The 19,743-nt window shown below is 44.2% G+C and overlaps 1 protein-coding gene and 1 long non-coding RNA gene across 11 annotated transcripts in view; one reads left to right on the plus strand and one right to left on the minus strand.

Annotated features, from left to right (window-relative positions):
* Positions 1-19,743, plus strand: part of LOC137528867 (uncharacterized) — a 214,717-nt gene that overhangs the window by 151,087 nt on the left and 43,887 nt on the right. For 3 of the 4 annotated variants that reach the window (XR_011023486.1, XR_011023488.1, XR_011023487.1), the window contains exon 3: positions 17,781-17,885. The exons of the other annotated variant lie outside the window; for it this stretch is intronic. This is a non-coding gene — a long non-coding RNA (uncharacterized lncRNA). Of the gene's footprint in view, positions 1-17,780; positions 17,886-19,743 lie in introns of those variants that run through there. 4 annotated transcript variants of the gene reach the window in all.
* Positions 1-19,743, minus strand: part of MEIS3 (Meis homeobox 3) — a 308,873-nt gene that overhangs the window by 4,234 nt on the left and 284,896 nt on the right. For 5 of the 7 annotated variants that reach the window (XM_068250573.1, XM_068250572.1, XM_068250575.1 and 2 more), the window contains 4 exons: positions 18,574-18,719; positions 9,799-9,875; positions 8,391-8,449; positions 5,787-5,876 (listed from right to left, as the gene is read on the minus strand). In XM_068250573.1, the coding sequence (XP_068106674.1) occupies positions 5,787-5,876; positions 8,391-8,449; positions 9,799-9,875; positions 18,574-18,719 (372 nt within the window). Of the gene's footprint in view, positions 1-3,661; positions 3,750-5,786; positions 5,877-8,390; positions 8,450-9,798; positions 9,876-18,573; positions 18,720-19,743 lie in introns of all 7 variants that reach the window. The other 2 variants (XM_068250577.1, XM_068250576.1) reach the window with 2 other exon arrangements.

Here is a 19,743-nt window from a genome sequence, read left to right on the forward strand (position 1 = left end):
CAGAAGAGCCGATTCTCTGAAAAGAGCCGGAATTCCCATCACTAGCCCTTACACTGAGGGGAGGTAGGTGAGGTCACTTCCTCTCCTAGGCTCCGCTTCCTTGTTTCTACTGCAGAAGTGGCCAATCCTAGAGTGCCTCTTGGGCTCCTCCCCTTCCCATGTGGCTTTTCTTCTAGCCAGCCATGTCACAGGGTGTCAGGTGGTATGCCATTTCAGCACTAGGTAATTGTGGTTCTGGGTACTGCTTAAAGGACCACTAGCTAAAAAAAATGTAAAATACATTTAAACAAGCAAATAAGAAGTACATTTCTTCCAGATACAATGAGCTATAAATTACTTTTCTCCTACGTTGCAGGTCTTGGCCTAGCCCATCTTCTCATAGGGTATCTCGGGGTCTTCTGTATTTTCAAAAGCACTAAAGTGAATTTCAGTTGCTCAGTCAAACTCCACAAATAGTGTGCCAACACCTAGGAGGAGTGGCCTGCATCTTAGTATAGATCCTTTCCAGGGATTTTGAAAACAATAAATTAACTACTGTACTGAGAATCCCCCATAAAGAGATGACTAGTTCAAAACCCATCAGTTCTGTCATATTTCTACTGCCTACTGTGACCGCAACAGAGGAGAAAAGTAAGTTATAGCTCATTTTAAATGTACGAAACTTCTTATTTGCATCGGTTTATGCACAATTTATTTTGCAATAGTGGCCCTTTAAACGTTGCATTTTACAGTAGAATTTATTTTTTCTATTGCTCCATTATTCAGCAAAAATAGAAGCCGCTCAAGTAAATGAAAGTAAACCAGAGACTTTGTAAATGAAAGAATTGATACTTACCGGGGGCGTCCTCCCGCCCCATAAACAGATCTGCTTGCTCAGTCGTGTCAGGCTGGGACAGGTGCAGAAGACCCAGACTGGACCCACTGAGCCAGTTCCCGGGGCTGATCGCGGCTGAACGTCAGACGGGTGTTTATGAGGTGGCAGAAGCACCGGGTAAGTAACAATTCTTTCATTTACGAAGCTTCTGTTACACTTTAAATACTACTTCCCAACATCTAACACCAATGTGAACCCTTAACCCAATACTACTTCCCTACAGTAATCCCTTTCTGACACTAAACTGTACCTTAATATTAAAACCTTCCTAATACCAAATCCTAACTCCTTCCTAACACTAAAAGCAAGACGTTTTGAATTAGGATGGTATCATTTTTTTGACAATAAATGGTATTGTGCTGATTCAAAAGATCTTGCTTTTACTGATGGCTGACATGGTACAATACTCTACTGCACCCAACACTAAACCACCACTTTACATTATCCTTTTCCTGATACTAACCCCTTTCCCAACACTGAGCCTTAACCTGGTGACAATAACTAATAAAACCAAGCTCCAACCATGTTATCTTCCAGCTCTAACCTTCCTAAAGTTACCTACCCCTGACAGATATCCCCCTCCTGTCACCTTTAGCCCAAATCCAAAAAACAGAGGCTGATATCTTAGCAGCTGATGTTTTCCCTGAATGCTGGTGCCAAAATGAATAGCATCAAAGTTATAAACTATATTGACACACTGAGAATAGTCAATAAAATGCAAATAATTTTGAGTTGCTGGATGATTATGCAAATTTTGTATGCAAATATATGCAGCTTGAAAACAGACCAATGGAATCCTGTCAAGGTGGAATCTGTTCTATTGCTAAGCTCCAAAAATTTGCATAATTCAGCATCAATTATTTGCAACTCACTGAACAGCTTGTGAAGCGTTGCTAAATTGAAAATGGCTCCCTTAAATTTCCTCGAAAAAAAGATGTTGTTTGTATGCTTGCTTTGGATCCGCTATTTTTTGGACTGTAATGGTCGTCCTGCGTCTCCACACAAGAAGTGGAGATTATTGCTTTTTTTTAATTTTATAGTTATAAGGTTTTCAAGGAGTTAGAATACTTGACTCGTCTTTATCGCTGCCCCTTATTTCCTGTTCCTGGGACTAGCGGACATTTCTGGCTGTCTGGCACAGCTGTCTTTTCCTAAAGCAATTTCTAGGTCTAAGCACTACTCCTGGGAAGCTCATGGTTCAGACTTTTGTGATGTCAGATGATCTCAGGATCTCTGCACTAACCAGAAAAATTTTTGTCACCTAAAATGACAGTTTGTGATTTTTAGTGACATAGATGGCTGATATACAGGAGGTGTCCCAACACAGATGTCCTTCTGCTCAGCAAATTAGTGAGTTGGTTGGCTGACAACTAATGAAGCTGCTGCAGCTTGGAATGGGGTGTCAATTTTGAGTGGACTTTTCACTGCTTTGTGTTTATCTCCAGCTAAAGGTCTTTTGCTCCTTCCTTCCCCCCCCCCTCCATAGTACAAATCATAGCAGGTCCGCTATCGGTCACTGGGCAAAGTCCCGTCAGACAGCAGGTCCTAAGGGGACCATTTCTGGCAACAGGAAAGCAGCCCATAGACATAATAGTAGATCAGTTTGAGAGTTTTGGAGGGATCGTTTCATACATAGCCTTCATCTAGGTGCTTAGACCAGACACACTACATGAGTACCTGTCCTGACTGACGAGAGGCGTAGCGGTACCGCCTGTCTCCTTCTCAGTAGCGTAGCTAAGGAGCTGTGGCCCCGATGCAAGTTTTACAATGGGGCCCCCTAAGCACTCTATACATAACAATTGATACGGCGCACCAAAATCTGGCAATAGCAACTACAGTGTCAGGAGTGCAAGAAGAGGATGGGGAACAGGTTGTTAATGATTACCACTATACAAAGTATCTATTGAAGTGATTATAATAAGCACAGGACCAATAGAGAGCCAATACTGTATTTGAGGAAGAGCCCCATGGGGCCCCTCTGGCCCAAGGGCCCCGATGCGGTTGCTACCTCTGCACCCCCTATTGCTACGCCCCTGCTCCTTCTCGCCCAGCAACAACCATGCATGCTGCAAGAGGTTACTGGACAGCACAGACAATGGCTGAGCCTTCCCTACACAATGCTTGCTGTAACAGCTATGGACAGTCTTGTATCTGCACTCTATAGCAGCATCTATTTCCTGTGATTGCATGAAAACCAGTTTAAAACAAACCTCAACTGCCTTTGTGGAAAAGGCAACAAATGAAATTCATAAGGCCCCGTTCACACTGCACGCGTTTCCAGCCGCGTTTTGGAAATGCGTGCAGGTGGCCGACAAGCACGACATCAGACAGTGCATAGAGTGCACTGTCTGATGTTCACACTGCATGCGTTCCGGACCTGTGCTGTCCGGGAACGCATGCTGCACGCATTTTTTGCCAAAACGCGTGGCTCTCCCATTCACTTTTCAGTGATGGGATCAGCCACGCAACGCATACAAACACGGATGACGTGCGTTCGTACGCGTTGCGTTCCGCGTGTGTGCCCGTCCGCGTTTGTAATGTGAACGCGGCCAAGGAGACAATTAATAACAGGAGATTACATCTGTGTTTCATCCATACACCAAATAGTACACATGCAGTGATGTACATGCATGTGACGTGTGACAGACGCATTACAGGGGGTGTGACAACATGAGAAGGGGGGAGGAAGGGTGATGCATGTGCAGAATGGAGGGTGTGGTTGACAGGCACTCCGCCCCCTCCCCGTTGCAGGTCAGAAGATTGAAATATATATAAATGTTTACTTACATCCCTAGAACCAGAAAGATGGCAGGGGGTTACATGTAGTGCCACTGCCCTTCCATACCTACGGCCATGCCTAAGCCTCCCATGGCTCCTAAGGGAAGACAGGCAACTAAGACTGCAAGAAGAATACTGTGGTACAATCACCACCCACATGCAGAATGCTAGCTGTCCTGCCCACATAACCAATGCTGTATAACTGCCAGACTACAGACCAATCAGAGCAAGCCAGACTTACCCGAGACCAAGAACTGGTCTCTGGCATTGACAACAGCCCTACAAGGACCATACAGACAGATGACTGACCATCAGAACCAATAGGTGTCTGTGTTGTCATTATTTCTGATCAGAACTGGTGAGCTCCCCAATGCAGTTTTTAATCAAATGACCTTTACCCAAACTCAACCTTTTCCAGGCTCCATTGAAGCAGAAAAACAGACACTTGTATTGTCATTAGAGATTATTATGCTGGGTACACACTATGAGATTTTATGGCCGATTTACTGTCTGATTATTTCCAACGTGTCCGATTTGCTTTCCGATCGATTTCCGTTAACTTTAATAGGAAATCGTTCGGAAAATGCTCAGAAATTTATCGGGAAGCAAATCGGACATGTTGAAAATAATCGATCTGACAGTAAATCGGCCATAAAATCTCATAGTGTGTAGCCAGCATTAGTGTGAAGTACTTTGAAACACTAAGGGCCCTTTTCCACCTGCAGTCGCTAGCGTTCGATTCCCCGACGTTTTGCGGCCGCAATTTTGCTATGCTATGCACTGCATAGCAAAATCGCGGCAAATATCGCTCCGCCGCGCGTTCGCGTAAAAAACGAATCGCGGTAGTGGAAATGACCTACCGCGATTCCTATGTTAAAAAGCAAACCGTAGCGATTGTAAAATCGCTAGCGGTTTGCGATTCAGGAAAAGGGCCCTAAGGGGCTTTTTACTCAGGGCTGGTTCACACTGGGCGTTTGCTGATCACTGGCAATCAGCAAATCGCTGCTGCTAATATATCCCTATAGATATATTGTCACTGCAGCATTTGCGACTTGTATTAATCGCAAACGTGCTGCATGCACTATGCAATTTTCAATTGCATTGTGATTCTTGTGCTTTAGGGGCGTTTGCATTGCGATTCTCGTTCTATTAATCACAATCGCAAATTGCCGTAAAAACGTGAAATTGTGAGCCTTCAAAAATGTATTTGCTCTTACTTTGGGCTCTCACTGGCCAATCAGAGCTTCTGCCTGCACTCTGATCCTCCCTCCATAGCAGAATTTGCATGAACAGCTTCCAGCTTTGACTGCTGTGGGAGCCCAGAGCAATGGTTTTGCCACAATGGAATTGGTGGGTGTTGTTCGCTAATAGGCCTACCTTAACCTTCAACTTGGAAGGGTACCCACTTTGGGACCATCAACTGTGCTGAGAAAGTAGGTGATTTCCTTTCCAGCTGTGAAGGAAGAAACTACAGTACTCTACAACAATATCTCCTGCTAGAGTGCTTCATAGAGTTCAACGCCTCCCTCCCAATCACAGCATTTCCCACCACCCCCTGTGTATGCCAGCAGGACTTTAACCCTTCACATATTAGTGTGGCAAGAGTAATTTATGCACCAGCTTGTCAAGTGCCCGTGTGATACCAGCCTCCAGTGCTCCTTGTAACTGAAGAACAGTGATTCTGGGGAGAAGTGGAAAACTTGCGGTTTTCCCTATATGAGTCATAAGTAGAAATGGCTCTGCCTAGGAGAACTCGCGGAGAAGCATGTGATCAGTTTGATCAGCTGATAGATTTGTACGGCTCTGATTTGCAGGCCATGATCATGCATTATATTAGGAAGTAATTACAGCAAATCAGAACCTTACAAATCTATCAGCTGATCAAACTGATCACATGCTTCTCCACAAGTTCTCCTAGGCAGGGCTATCCCTAGTCACAAGTGCAGATGGTCAGTGAGATGCTAGTTTTTCTAGCTTGCATGCAGGTACATAACACTGGCCAGATCCAAGCTGCATACAGTTTGCACTAAATTTGCATGTGAGCTGGAATAACTAGCATCTCATTAACTATCTCTAGTTATAAGGCAATATCTGCTCCCTTATCTGAACCCACCATCAAAGTACAGAGACTTACCTGGTGGGCGGAGCCCCATGTGCTGCTGTCCGTCCATAACGTACCCACCCATGTTCTGACCATCTGGGCTATATGGGGCGCCCCCTTGACCTGCAGTGACATGAAAACAACTCATCAGAATACGTGCTGTTAATTTCAATTCATAGCGTTCAAGTATACCTGTAGGTGGAAAAATGTGTCCCAAATATATACTTACCTCAGTAGAGGGAATTCTCTGGATAATCCATAGCCTTCCCAGTCCCCCTCCACCCCACTGCACAGGACAGCTCACGCCTGCCCAGTAGTGCAGAGCTACCAGCGGCTCTGTGCTAGACGACATGGGCCTGAACTTGTTCCCATTCGGCAGCATGGCTGCAAATTTTTCACAGGGTCCCTGGCAGCGGTGGTGGTCTGGAGGAGGATGCGGGAAGCCTCCCTTTACCGGGGTAAGTATCACTTCCCTTCTATAAAATCACAGGTTTGCTCCCAACAATCTGCTGTGCAAGTCTAGCCTTTATTCTAATCAAAGCCAGCCACACACCGTATAGTGTCAGGATTGCACAACCAGCTGTGTACTGTGAGGCTAGGTTCATAGTGGGACGTCGCAAACTTACAACGCAGTGCACCAAAAAAATCACAACACAGCGTTACTGTCGCATACAGCAGATACAGTAGAGCCTGGGTTCTCAACGTGTGGTACGCGTACCCCAGGGGGTACTTCTGATGGTTCCAGGGGGTACTCAGGCTTGATATACTTCACCAAAAATATCAAATTTACAGTTTTCGAAAATGATAAATCTTATTTAAACAACATCAAATTAGTGTTTTAGATAATTAAAAGCAATCGTAAATGTTTGGAAATGGTTTAGAACCAATTATAATGTACTACGATTAAATGTATATTTGTCAAGGGGTACTTGTGATAATGTTTAGTATGCTAGGGGGTACTTGGTGAGTACAGGGTTTTAAAAGGGGTACATACCAATAAAATGTTGAGAAACACTGCAGTAGAGCATACAGGCAATGAAAAGTATGCTTTCAAGTCATTACTGAGCATGTGCAAACAGTCTAACGTAGCTAATGGCGTGTATAACGAACTGCATGCAGTACTTTCATTTAACGTGCAGCATAAGACACCAACGCAACGTGTGCACTGTGAACGGCGCATTGATTGATTTAAATGTTGTTTTAAAGTGCGACTTTAACGTCCTACTGTGAACTTAGCCTGAGGCTTGACTGACATACACTGAAGACCCGCATTCTCACAGTGCATTACTAGGGCGCTTGGTTGGGTTGTTTTCACACAGTGCACATTTCACTACCACTGTAAATGCCCAGTAAAACACAGGATAATTGTGCATTATCCTGACAGGACCCACATCACCGCACCCGATGTGAGCATACCATAGAATTATCATTGCATCGCAATAGCAACAGATTCAGTGTGAAAGGACGCTTACACTAACTACATGGAGTTTGTATGTTACCCCTATGTTGGTGCAGGTTTCCTCTGGGCACCCCAGGTTCCTCCCAAACGTACAGGTAAAATTAATGGATTCTCTTAGACCAGGGGTGTGAAACTCAAATACAAAGTGGGCCATAATTGAGCTCTGGGACCAAGTCATGGGCCCAACTCAGTGTCTAGTGGCCAACTCCCTCCCTTATAAAGTTCCCTGGTGTCTAGTGCCTTCCCCTATACCAGAGTTCCCCAACCCTGTCCTCAAGGCCCACCAACAGTGCATGTTTTGCAGGAAACCACAAACATCCACAGGTGGGGTAATTAGTGTCTCACCAGAGCTGATTAACTACCTCTGTGGATTTACACAAAACATGCTCTCTCTTTGTGGGCACTGAGGACAGGGTTGGGGAACACTGCCCTATACAGTTCCCTGATGTTTAGTGGTCCTCCCTCCCTCATCTATACCATTCCATGATGTTTTTTGTGGTCCTCCCTCCCCTACACAGTTCCCAGGTGTCTAGTTGCCCCCTCCTTCCCCTATTCAGTTCCCAGGTGTCTAGTGGCTCTCTTCCCTCTCCTATACAGTTCCCTGGTATCTAGTGCTTTGCCCCTCCCCATGTGGCTTTCCTGGTGTTCTAGGGCTTACCCTCCAATAGAGCTTCCCTGGTGGTCTAGAGTGGGCCAAACATAATGCAAAGTGGGGAACTAACCTGAGGGCCAAATCCGATGGCTCAGCGGGCCAAATTTTGGTCCACAGGCCGGTTTGACACCTAGCCTGTAACTATGGTAAGGACATTTCTTTTAGTCTTCTGAGAGAAAACGTTGATAACATGAGGTTTAAGAGCTTGTTCACACTACAAGAGCTTTTCTGAGCGCTTGTGATTTTAAAAGCTCTTGCTAAATTTATCCTATATGAGTGTTCACACTGGAGCAATGTGATTTTGTAAAAATCCCCCATAGGATTGCATTAGCAAGAGCTTTTAAAATCTCTGGCGTTTAAAAAGCTCTCGTAGCGTGAATCAACACAGTGGAAAAAGCCTGTATGAATATTCTCTCCCAACCGGTATTTCCCTCAAAATAAACTTTGGTTAATGTTAAGCAGATAACACAAATCAGTAAGAAATGTAAGCACTTCAGAGGCATCCATTCCTGGTGATGCTGCTTACCTGTGCGATTTGATTGGTCAATCATTGGCTGAACGATCCGCCTTCTTGCATTAATGAACCTGAAAAGCAATGAAGAGACAAGTAAGCAAATGCTCTGAAAGACTTGTGTGGTCTAAAGCAATGAGTCTCAACATTTTCTTGGCATGAATCCTTAGCTCACCGAGCACCCCCTGGTATGGTAAAAACTAGCTCAAGTACCCCTTGACACAGGTTTTTTTAATAGTAGTACATAATCATTTCCATGCGTTTACTATTCCATTTAATTAGCTAAAATACTCATGTGATGTTGTAGTTTATACAGGATTTATGATTTGTTGAAACTCTTAAACTTATTATATCATAATAGCTCTAACTTTTGTATAGCAATTTTCTCCGGTCGGACTCAAACCATTTGAGAGCTGCAGCCACTAATGGTTCAGTAGGCTACCCTGCAGTGTTAGTCTTGCCCAAAGACTCCATACTGGATAGGAAAAGCCAAGATTCAACCCCTGGTCTCCTATGTCAGAGGACCATCAAATGTACCCCACATTGAAAACCTATGGTCTAAAGAACAGAGAATCATTAACAGGGGTGTCTAATCTATGACTTCATTTAAACGGAACCTGGTTCACACTAGCAGTGCTTTTTATGCACCAAGGAACTGAAAAGCTCTTGCCATTGTAATGCTATGGGCGATTTTGTTTTTACTTGAGGGATGTGATTTTTTTTTCAATCTAACAGCATTACATTAGCAAGAGCTTTACAAGTCACAAGTGCTTAGGAAAACGCTGGTAGTGTAAACCAGCCAAGAGAGAGAAGCCATTGCTGACTATGGATATGCTTCATGCCTGGTTGCTGTGCAGATCCTCTGCTTTTAATGTGTGACCCAAGTCAAGACCAGGGCCCATATGCAATTCACTTTTTCAACTAAATTAGTAAATAAAATGCATTTTGAAGCACTAGCAAGCAAGAAAAATAATTTTGATAGTATTTCAATTACTTTTTGGTACTTTTTCACTTGGTAAATGCTGAAAAATTATTTTAAATGCAATCTGGAAAAAACTCTGGAGAAAAAGTTAATTGCATATGGACCCAGGTCTTCTGAATCAACTTGCTGCATCATGTTTGTTCTGGTTGTGCGACCCGGAAACTACCAGAGCCAAAAGAGCAGCATGGCAGCCTGGCTGGAGTAAGGCTTTAAATGACGTCTATGGCACACATGTGAGAGTTATAGGGAGCTAAATAAAGTAAGCAAGCAGCCTTCCACTCTGTGAACAGGGCAGTACACAGGGCTGACCGTGTGAGCAGCAGAGAGCTCTCATAGCCTTCCACAAGTCACACAGAAGGATCTGATTGGTTTCTGTGGGCCTCATTCATGTGAGTTCCTTCTTCAGGTTCAGTAGCAGGAAGTTATAGGAAGAGGTCTTACCAGTTATTGACCTGTAGTATCGTGAGCCCCGTGTCCTGCGCTAGCTGTTTCTTCTGTTCTTCTGAGGGGTACGGGTGCTGTATGGGGAAAATAAAGCAGTCAGTTACTGCTAAGTGAAGAAATAGGTGCAGGTTCACTTTGACCTTACAGGCACTTTTAGACCTTAAATGGAATAAGAATGTTAATCACATTACAAAACTATCAATGCCATTGCAATTCCAAATGATTCTTTGAAGTCCCTGTGGTCCAGAAGCGGTGTTATGCAGCGCAGATTTATAGCTAACAATAGAGAACGTGCATAGGACTGTTTGGGTTTGTTAATTCTCATTAGTAAATGATATGTGAGGATGTAATTTTGTTTAGGACAAATGATATTTAGACTGTCAGTTCTGTCTTACATAAGTCAAATACTGCTGTCTGATTTATCATTTATAACAACAAAGCAATTCAAAATAGTAAAAAAAATGGTGTAAAATGTAATTGCCCAGGTGGAAGCCTAACTATAGCTCCATCTTTATTGGTTATGGGCGCAATAATTAAACAGTTTATTAAAGCAACTCTGGTCTATTATCCCTGGGACTAGATGAATTGAGATGAATTGAAGATAATCCAAAGATTCTCCAATAAACATGCAACCATCTGCTTAGTTAAGGGGGGGAATCTGGCCTGGGTTTTTGTTATGATGTCCTTCCCACATCTATGGGACAGATGGGACCGGCTCACCACGGCCTTTCTTTTTCAGGAGCCCAGGAAATGCACAACTGTCCCTCTGCTTGATTAGGAGACCCTAAAATAAAAAAAAAAAGTGCCATGGAGCTGTCTGGGACGGCAATGATGGATGAGATTGGGGTCTTAGGTTGCAGCCAGCCAGAGACCTCTACTTGACAACTTAGTGACAGATGAAGGACCTGAAAGCAGCCGCTGGGCCTAAAAGGGCCGAATGAGCAGGAGGTTGGGAGAGTACTCGGGCTAAACGGTCGTTAGGGGTGACTAGGACAGAACTTTGATAGTCCGCAAATATTTGTTGTGTAACAAAGTCTTTGCTTCAGAAACGCCCAATAGGCATTTCTTTTTTTTCACAACAAGGCTGATGGTGAACCCGACATGTTTACAGAAGTATTCTCTGAAACAATTCCCTGATGTATTCTAAAGATGGCCAAATAGAGTATTTTTTGGTTTAATTTTCTGTTGAACGGGATTGCAGAAAGTGCCCAAGTCCTGTTGTGTGGATAGCACAAGACTGTTCAACCATGTCTGATGTCATGGACAGAGTAAAAGAAAATAGGGTGGAGAAAAAAAGAACACATAGCTTTTTGCCAGTTTCCTGTATAATGTGGAACATGGTGACCCTGGATGTAATCTCTCGCCTGTAAGTCAGGACAACACATTGTTAAGTTTGCATTTTTTTAAGCCACCATGGAGAAGATTTCCAACTAATAAGTGGCTGACAGAGAGGATAGCTTGTATATCTTATTTGCCTCCATAGTCAGAGATTGCGACGTCTGGTTTCGGCATGACTGTGCACTGGTGCTGAGTATAGGCTATACGACTTCTGATTGTATACAAGCTATGCAATGCGTTTTGTGATACTTCTTTGCTAGTGTATGCCTGCCTCTATCCTTATGCCACATTCCCACGCTCATGTTTTTTTTTTTACCGCGGTTTGTGGCAACATGATCTGTAAGGACATCAGAAGCGCATAGACTGCACTGTCTGATGACGTCATCCACGTGCTGCGATTCACTGTGGAATTGGAATGCATGCATTCTATTTCTATTCACTAATGAATGGAATTGCATTGCGATGCGTTCAACTAGGGAAGAGGAAAATAAGAAATACTCCACTTCTAAAGGCTGCAAACTCTTGCCACCTAATAACAGTCCATTTATGTAGAATCTAGTCCAGGCTTTCTATGTCACACATGCTCGCAAACCTTGTAAAATCAGGGCCTAGGTGTCCACACAGGTTTATGGGAGATTATGCCAACTACAGTTAGGCTACACTGCATTAAGAAGTACTGAAGCATTAGGAGATACTGAAGAAGGGGGCCTATAACTGGCAATTCCAAGACTGGACTGCTATGAGCACCAACGCAAATCGGATCAGGTCTCATTTTACCACAGAACACTAGATTGCATGCTTAGGCAGGAGTCCTATTATCCTGTCATAAACAAGTCAGGCAGCCTTCCAGTTCTCAATTCCATATCCCCTGGAGGACAATATTATGACATTTGTAAAGTGCTGCGGAAGATGTCAGTGCAATATAGAGTACATTTGCCAAGACACCTAATTGTCCTCAGAGGAGCTCACAATCTAACCTATAGCATCACAGTTATAGTCTAATGTCACTGCCGTAGCCAAGGCACATTCAAGGGAGAACAATTATGTATTAGGGGTGGTCAATCAGATGCTGGGGTGGTCAATCGGGAGGAGGGGGGGGGGGGAATTGTGCGAAATAAATGGAGTGCTCTGAGGAGATCCAGAGAAAGGCCCAGTGCACACCAAAACCGCTAGCAGATCCGCAATATGCTAGCGGTTTTGGGAGCTGATTTCAGAGCGATTCTAGGTATGTTTAGAGTGGTTTTCTAAACATACCTAGCGGTTTTGGGTGCGTTTTTGTGTAGCAGATTACACATATTGTTACAGTAAAAGCTGTTACTGAACAACAGCTTCTGTAACAAAAATGCCTGGCAAACCGCTCTGAAGTAGCGTTTTTCAGAGCGGTTTGCGTTTTTCCTATACTTTACATTGAGGACGAAACGCTTCAGAAAACCGCAAACGTGCAGCAGGAGGCGGGTTTGTGGCTTGTCAAAAACCTCAAACCGCCAGTGTGCACCATCCCATTGCAATACATTAGCCAAGCGTTTTTACAGGTGGATGCGGCCGGCGGATCGCTCCAAAAACCGCTCGGTGTGCACTAGGCCAAACACAGGGAGACAAGACAAACTCCATGCTGATGGCATCCTGACTGTGATTCACACCTGCAAGTCTAGCAGGTACACTATGTGCATGGAGTTTGTATGTGAATGTGTAAGAGCCATAGAAACACATTAATAATCAGTAATAACCTATTCTTTAAAAAGAATTTGCCACATAGCGCCTCCTCCTCAAGCACAGTAGGCAGTTGTATATCACCATATTAAAATTGCCTTATTAGTGAATAAGATAATTAGCATGCTCGCTGCAGACTTGCCCAGAAATATGCACACTTGGCTCAAGGTGTGTACACACATCCAATTGATTGGCCAATAACTAACCAATGTTAGCACCTCCATGTAATATGAGAGACAACAGACTTTGAATATTGTTAACAGATTATGTAGGTAAGCTCTCATACTGCATGGAAGTGGTAAAATTGGCCAATCAAAATTGGGCATGTGTACCAGGCTTCAGCTGTCAGAGGCTCCCTGATGAAGAAATACACCAGGCTGCTCTAGCATTATATAATATCACCATGCTGAGGGGCACAGGGTGCAGCCAGTCTCCATTAATCCTCTCTGACTTATTTGATCACATGTTTCCCTAGGAACAAGAATCATCTTTGTAAGTTCTGTACAAGCTACAAGTGTCCCCTGTTCCCGACCACCTCTAAGGACAGGCCAAGCCAGGCCCATCGGTTTGAGGAGCAACCAAAGTCCGGTAACATCAACTTCATTTCTAGCCGATAATTCTTTATATAAATACATTAGGTTTATTTGCCATTGTAATTTCGATTCATAAAAAAATAATTGTAAAAAGTTAAAGCCTAAACCATCCACTCGCTAGCGGCTGCACTCACCATAGAAGCGATAGGGAGGGGCATTAGATAGGAAGGGGTATTAGCAAAGCTTGTAGAGGAGAGCATATGCTGTGGATCATAAGAAGCTGTGACAGGTCTAATCCAATTTGAGATGGCAGATGCAAATCACTCACAGCCTACTGCTGTAGCTGCAGTCGCCTCAATAGGCATATAGTCACCATCTGAAAGCAGTCGCCAACCAGCTAGAAGCCAGGCTTACAGATAACAACATCTTTGATACTTTTCAGTCAGGATTCAGGAAAAGGCACAGCACTGAAACAGCATTAGTCCGAGTAATGAATGATCTACTTACTGCAAGGGACAAGGGTGATTGCTCAATTCTGATTCTTCTTGACTTGTCAGCAGCATTTGATACTGTGGACCATGAAATACTAATCCAGCGACTGAAGAATTACTGTGGCCTAAGGGGTACCGTTCTTAGCTGGTTTCAGACCTTCCTATCTGGCAGGACACAGCAAGTATGTCTGGGCACACACTACTCTAATCCAGTGCCACTTGCCTATGGAGTTCCACAGGGTTCTGTACTATCACCATTACTCTTTGCAGTCTACATGCTCCCACTGGGCAAAATAATCCAGAACTATGGTTTAGGATACCATTGTTATGCAGATGACACACAACTGTATCTGTCCTTCAAGCCTGGCACCTAAGACCCATCAGCATCCATAAATGCGTGTCTAGTGGATTTACAAAATTGGATGAACACCAGCTGGCTGAGGCTGAACTCTGACAAAACAGAGGTGTTGGTGGTAGGTGGTCCACACATGATGGATAAAGTTCAAAACGCTCACCACCTCAAACTAGCAATTGGGGGAGATACTGTACAGTATAAAGACTCTGTGCGAAACCTTGGGGTGATCCTGGATGGAAATCTAAAACTCAGACAGCAGGTATCAGCTGTCGTCAAGTCTTCCTTCTTCCATCTAAGAAATATAGCGAAAATAAAACACCTTATCCCAGCTGAAGACCTACCTGCCCTGGTTCACGCATTTGTATCCTCCCGCCTAGACTACTGCAACGCCCTGTTAATCGGATCTACAGATAAGGTTCTGCGCCCCTTACAGCTAGTACAGAATGCTGCAGCCAGACTCCTAGCCAATGCCCCCCGCAGCTCACACATCACCCCAGTACTGCAAACTCTTCACTGGTTGCCAGTAAAATGGAGAATCAATTTTAAGATCTGCCTGCTGACATTCAAGGCTCTACACCACATGGGACCCAAATACATAGCGGATCTATTGGAACTTTATGCCCCTCCACGCACCCTCCGCTCTGCCAACAAGATGAAGCTGGTTATTCCCAGGATACACTTAACATTTGGTGCTCGGGCCTTTTCCTATGCAGCCCCTACTCTATGGAACTCACTTCCACAATCAGTACGAGAGGCTCCTTCTCTGGACAGCTTTAAAAAAAGGCTAAAAACTCACCTCTTTTCCCTAGCCTTTGAGACTGCATAATGCAGGGTCACAGCGCTTTGAGTCCCCAGGGAGAAAAGCGCTATATAAATATTATTGTTATTGTTATTGTTATCTGAATCGCCAAAAAATTGACAGGACCATACATGAACTTCACAAAACAGCTATCAGTACCTTTATAATAGAAAAGAAACCAACAAAAAAACATTGCTGCAATCTATCCTATACTGAAGTGCTAGGATCTTTGTGCTGTGCCCTAATTCACATTTACTTGTGAATGGCCTTTGTTGCTAAATCAACTAGTCAGTTAAACTTCACTTCATTTTCACACCACTCTCTCCTGCTATAAGAATCTTGCTCCACTCTACTATGTCACAGCAACTTACCCCCGTTCTGTGTTTGTTTATGTTATGGTATGGGGAATACAGCTGGTAAGGGCACTGCCATCATTAGGATGACTGGGGTAGGGGGTGGAACTGGCGGGCGACTGGCAGGGAGCTTGCCATCAGATTCCTCCAGACATATAAACAAAGATGTGATTCTGCTTGCCAACAACTCGACAAACGCAACAGATTTGTTTTGGGCGACGGTAGCCTTTTATTACTACGGTCACAACTGTCATTTCATAACAGGAATTCTGCATACAGGCAATGTGGATTTGTGGCCCTCGTCTCATCCTCAGACAGCCAGCGAGAATTATTTGGCGTATCTGGGGCTGTGCGCTGCAGGTTCCCTGTGCTTGTGAGCCTGCACATCCCGCCAGCCTGCTCTCCCTCCCCGGTGCCTGGCTGCCGCTAAACAGGTTCAGGGTAATTACCTAGAATTGATTACCCGTTTACCAGCTTCTAATAGGTTTATAGCTTCGTCAATTAGTAACTAATTGGTCAGCGTTCATTAACTCTGCTTTGTTTAACTAGGCAGGGACAGGCCCGTTCTCACTAATTGTTTCTGTGCACTCCGCTGGCTGAGATGTAGCCCGGGGCTGTCTTCATGGGTAGCGGCAGCCGAGACTCTCAGCTTTTATGCCGCTTTAGTAATTTTTAATTGGGTCTGCACAGCAAAGATTTCCCAGCATGGAGCAGGGCAGCGCGTGCTCTCTGGTGCAAATGGTTAAACGCCAGGGAGGCACTGACAGCGCTGTGTGCCAAGTGCTCTACAGAATGCCAGATCCATTCTCTCATTTCTGGGGTAAGAAGCAGTAGAATGGCATTTGTTGGAAAACAAGTGATATCTATGAACATCATGAGCACTGCTTACTACTCTGTGCTTCCTCACCTAACCAGCCTATCCCGCTGCTGCCAAGCCTGAACCAACAGGAGCACTGCTTACTACTACTGCTTTCTCTCCTCACCAGCCTATCCTGCTGCTGCCAAGCCTGAACCAGCATGAGCACTGCTTACTACTACTGATTTCTCACCTCACCAGCCTATTCCGCTACCACCAAGCCTGAACCAGCATGAGCACTGCTTACTACTACTGCTTTCTAACTTCACCAGCCTATCCCGCTGCTGTAAAGCCTGAACCAGCATGAGCACTGCTTACTACTACTGCTTTCTCTCCTCACTAGCCTATCCCGCTGCTGCCAAGCCTGAACCAGCATGAGCACTGCTTACTACTACTGATTTCTCACCTCACCAGCCTATTCCACTACCACCAAGCCTGAACCAGCATGAGCACTGCTTACTACTACTGCTTTCTCTCCTCACTAGCCTATCCCGCTGCTGCCAAGCCTGAACCAGCATGAGCACTGCTTACTACTACTGATTTCTCACCTCACCAGCCTATTCCGCTACCACCAAGCCTGAACCAGCATGAGCACTGCTTACTACTACTGCTTTCTAACTTCACCAGCCTATCCCGCTGCTGTAAAGCCTGAACCAGCATGAGCACTGCTTACTACTACTGCTTTCTCTCCTCACTAGCCTATCCCGCTGCTGCCAAGCCTGAACCAGCATGAGCACTGCTTACTACTACTGATTTCTCACCTCACCAGCCTATTCCGCTACCACCAAGCCTGAACCAACAGGAGCACTGCTTACTACTACTGATTTCTCACCTCATCAGCCTATCCTGCTGCTGCCAAGCCTAAACCAGCATGAGCACTGCTTACTACTACCGCTTTCTCACCTCACCAGCCTATCCCGCTGCTGCCCAGCCTAAACCAGCATGAGCACTGCTTACTACTACTGATTTCTCACCTCACTAGCCTATCCTGCAACTGCCTCAATTAGGAACAATGTATAACTAGGGTGAGGAAACTATTCAGAAACAGTGGGAACATTTTAGAAGTATATATTGTACAAAAGTCAGCAAACAATGTAGCAAGTTTACAAGCGGTATAGGCTGAAATATAAATGCTAGCATGACGGGTGCAATATCTTAACTAAAACCATATACTTTGTATAATTCTATCATTGCCCCATTTGAGTTAAATACAAAGTATATTAATACTTCTGAGCCCAATTCCATTTTTTGTTTTAAATGGCCCCAGTGGGACACACTACCTCCTAAACATTGCAGATACACACAAGAACCAGAATTTTGTGTCAGTACTGTTTTTACTTCAAAAATGTGGTCACATGACCACTGCACACAAACTGGATTGTAGGTTGCAGATTACAGAAAAACGTCTCACACACCTGAAGGTCAATCCCATAAACTGGGCCCTTGTCGGAAGTTAAAAAAAAAACGTTGTAGAACCAGCCTTTAGATATGCCCCAGAATATATACGGTACTAACCCCAACATATTGCATACTCTTCTTCACAGAAAAAACAATCTTACAAGCATGAAGCTGAAAGCAAGAAAATTGAGGGAAAAAAATCTACAGTCAAGAGTTTCCCATGAACTTAGGAGTTCACTGAAAATACAGGAGTTATCACACCATCCTGACATAGCTAGAAACGCTCTGAGTACTGGGCACCCTGCGGCCCTCTCTCACTATAGCAAACACACCTATTATTTTACAGCAAAAAAGCTATGCATACAATGGAAGCACCATGGCTTCACAGCCCAAAGGCACCTTCTATGAAGAGGCAAGTGGCAGTGCCAGCACTGGTGGGTGATTATGTAGAGAAGGGTAAATGTCTGCCAAATAAGATCTTCACAAAAAAAACCTTAACATCTCAAAGTGAACATGAGGTGAAAATAAACTGATGAGACAAACCATTGCTTATATCCTCCTACTCCTACAATGGCCTTTTTTTATATACCCCATGGTTTTAATTTATGTCTAAACATTTACAAAATAGATTTAATGTTTCATTGTCTCTGCTCAGTGGCAGTCTCTTATGAATCCCAGGGCTAAAATACTTAAAATATTGACGATCCCCTGCTCTCAAACATTGCTCTCTGCCAGGAAAAGTCTTATGGCTGTAATTCTTTAACAGGATCCGACAAGAGAGAAGCTGACACTTGCATGCGTGAAGGTTAACTCTTTCAGGCAGTAAATAGGAAAAAAAAAAACAGGAACACAGCCCAATAATTAATATGTTGTGTACATACACATGTTTATCTCATCCTGTCACCTCAGGTACAGAAGACACCTCATAGTGTTACTTACCGAAAGGTGCTGGAAGAGCCACGCCCTCATGATGTTTGTGGCGACTTTAGGAAAGATTCCCCGTTTCTTATTCCTCTTCTTGTCCCTGTCTAAGTCGTCGTCGTCCCCCGTACTCGGTGAGGCCACGCTGTTGTCTAAACAGTCACCTATGCAGCAAAACACAGCACAACACTGGTTAGAAGATCAATTACATCTTATAACAGTTTCCATCCCCAGAAGTTGATTTGTTGAAGTTCACTTTTACCAGCTTTGTCCTGCTGCCCTCAGCACTCCCCCCAGCATATCCTCCAGAGCTTTCTTCCCACCACAATAGAGAGGTGTCACTGCCACTCATGCAGACAGGATTCTCCTTACAGGAGATGCCTGTGCTGACTGCATGTAATAAAATACATCATAGCACAGCACATCGAGACACACGGCTCTGTGGCAACTGCTGTAGAACAGCCTTGCCCATGAATTACAGGTTGGTGAGCCCAGAAGACATGACTGATTCATTCCACTTCCCAGACATATGCAAAGCCTAAGATCAGCCAAGTAAGAAAATATATACATGCAGCATGACAAACCCTAATATTCTGTAACGCTTTTCTGAGGTTATAAGGGAGCCACAAATCTATAAGGATTGTTCATTTGTCACATCATCAGTCTCCCTGCATTCAAATGATGCTATCAAGGCACTGTGTATACAGCCAAAAGGCAGGCATTGTATCTGCTTAGGCTGAGCACAGGGAAGAGTCTTCAGGCTGTTAGTCACAACAGTGGTCTCTAGGTGGAGCTACTGAGCTCTGGTTTACACAGAACAACCCACCATTCTCCATTCCAATTGTACTCTGCAATGTAAAAGCCAGCTGAACATCACTGCTGAAACAATTTACAGTATGAGAGTCTTTGGAGTCTTTGTTTTTGGCCTTTAAAATTAACCAGTGTCAGACGAATGGTGTATGCAGTGAGATGCAGGCCTGAGTTAACTGTGCCTGTTCCTTCCTCACTTACTAAGCTGCTCCTATTGTCCAACTGTCACTACACTAATCCAGTTACCAATGTCACCACTAGAGATGACAGCTGGCAAACGGGAGCATCTTAGTGAGACAGGAAGGGGTGGGAACAATTTGTAATTTAGGCATGGGGCTCTCTCCATAAACAGATGGAAACAGGTTCACTTTAAAGTAT

This window comes from Hyperolius riggenbachi, chromosome 8, assembly GCF_040937935.1.
Source record: "Hyperolius riggenbachi isolate aHypRig1 chromosome 8, aHypRig1.pri, whole genome shotgun sequence".
NCBI lineage: Eukaryota > Metazoa > Chordata > Amphibia > Anura > Hyperoliidae > Hyperolius > Hyperolius riggenbachi.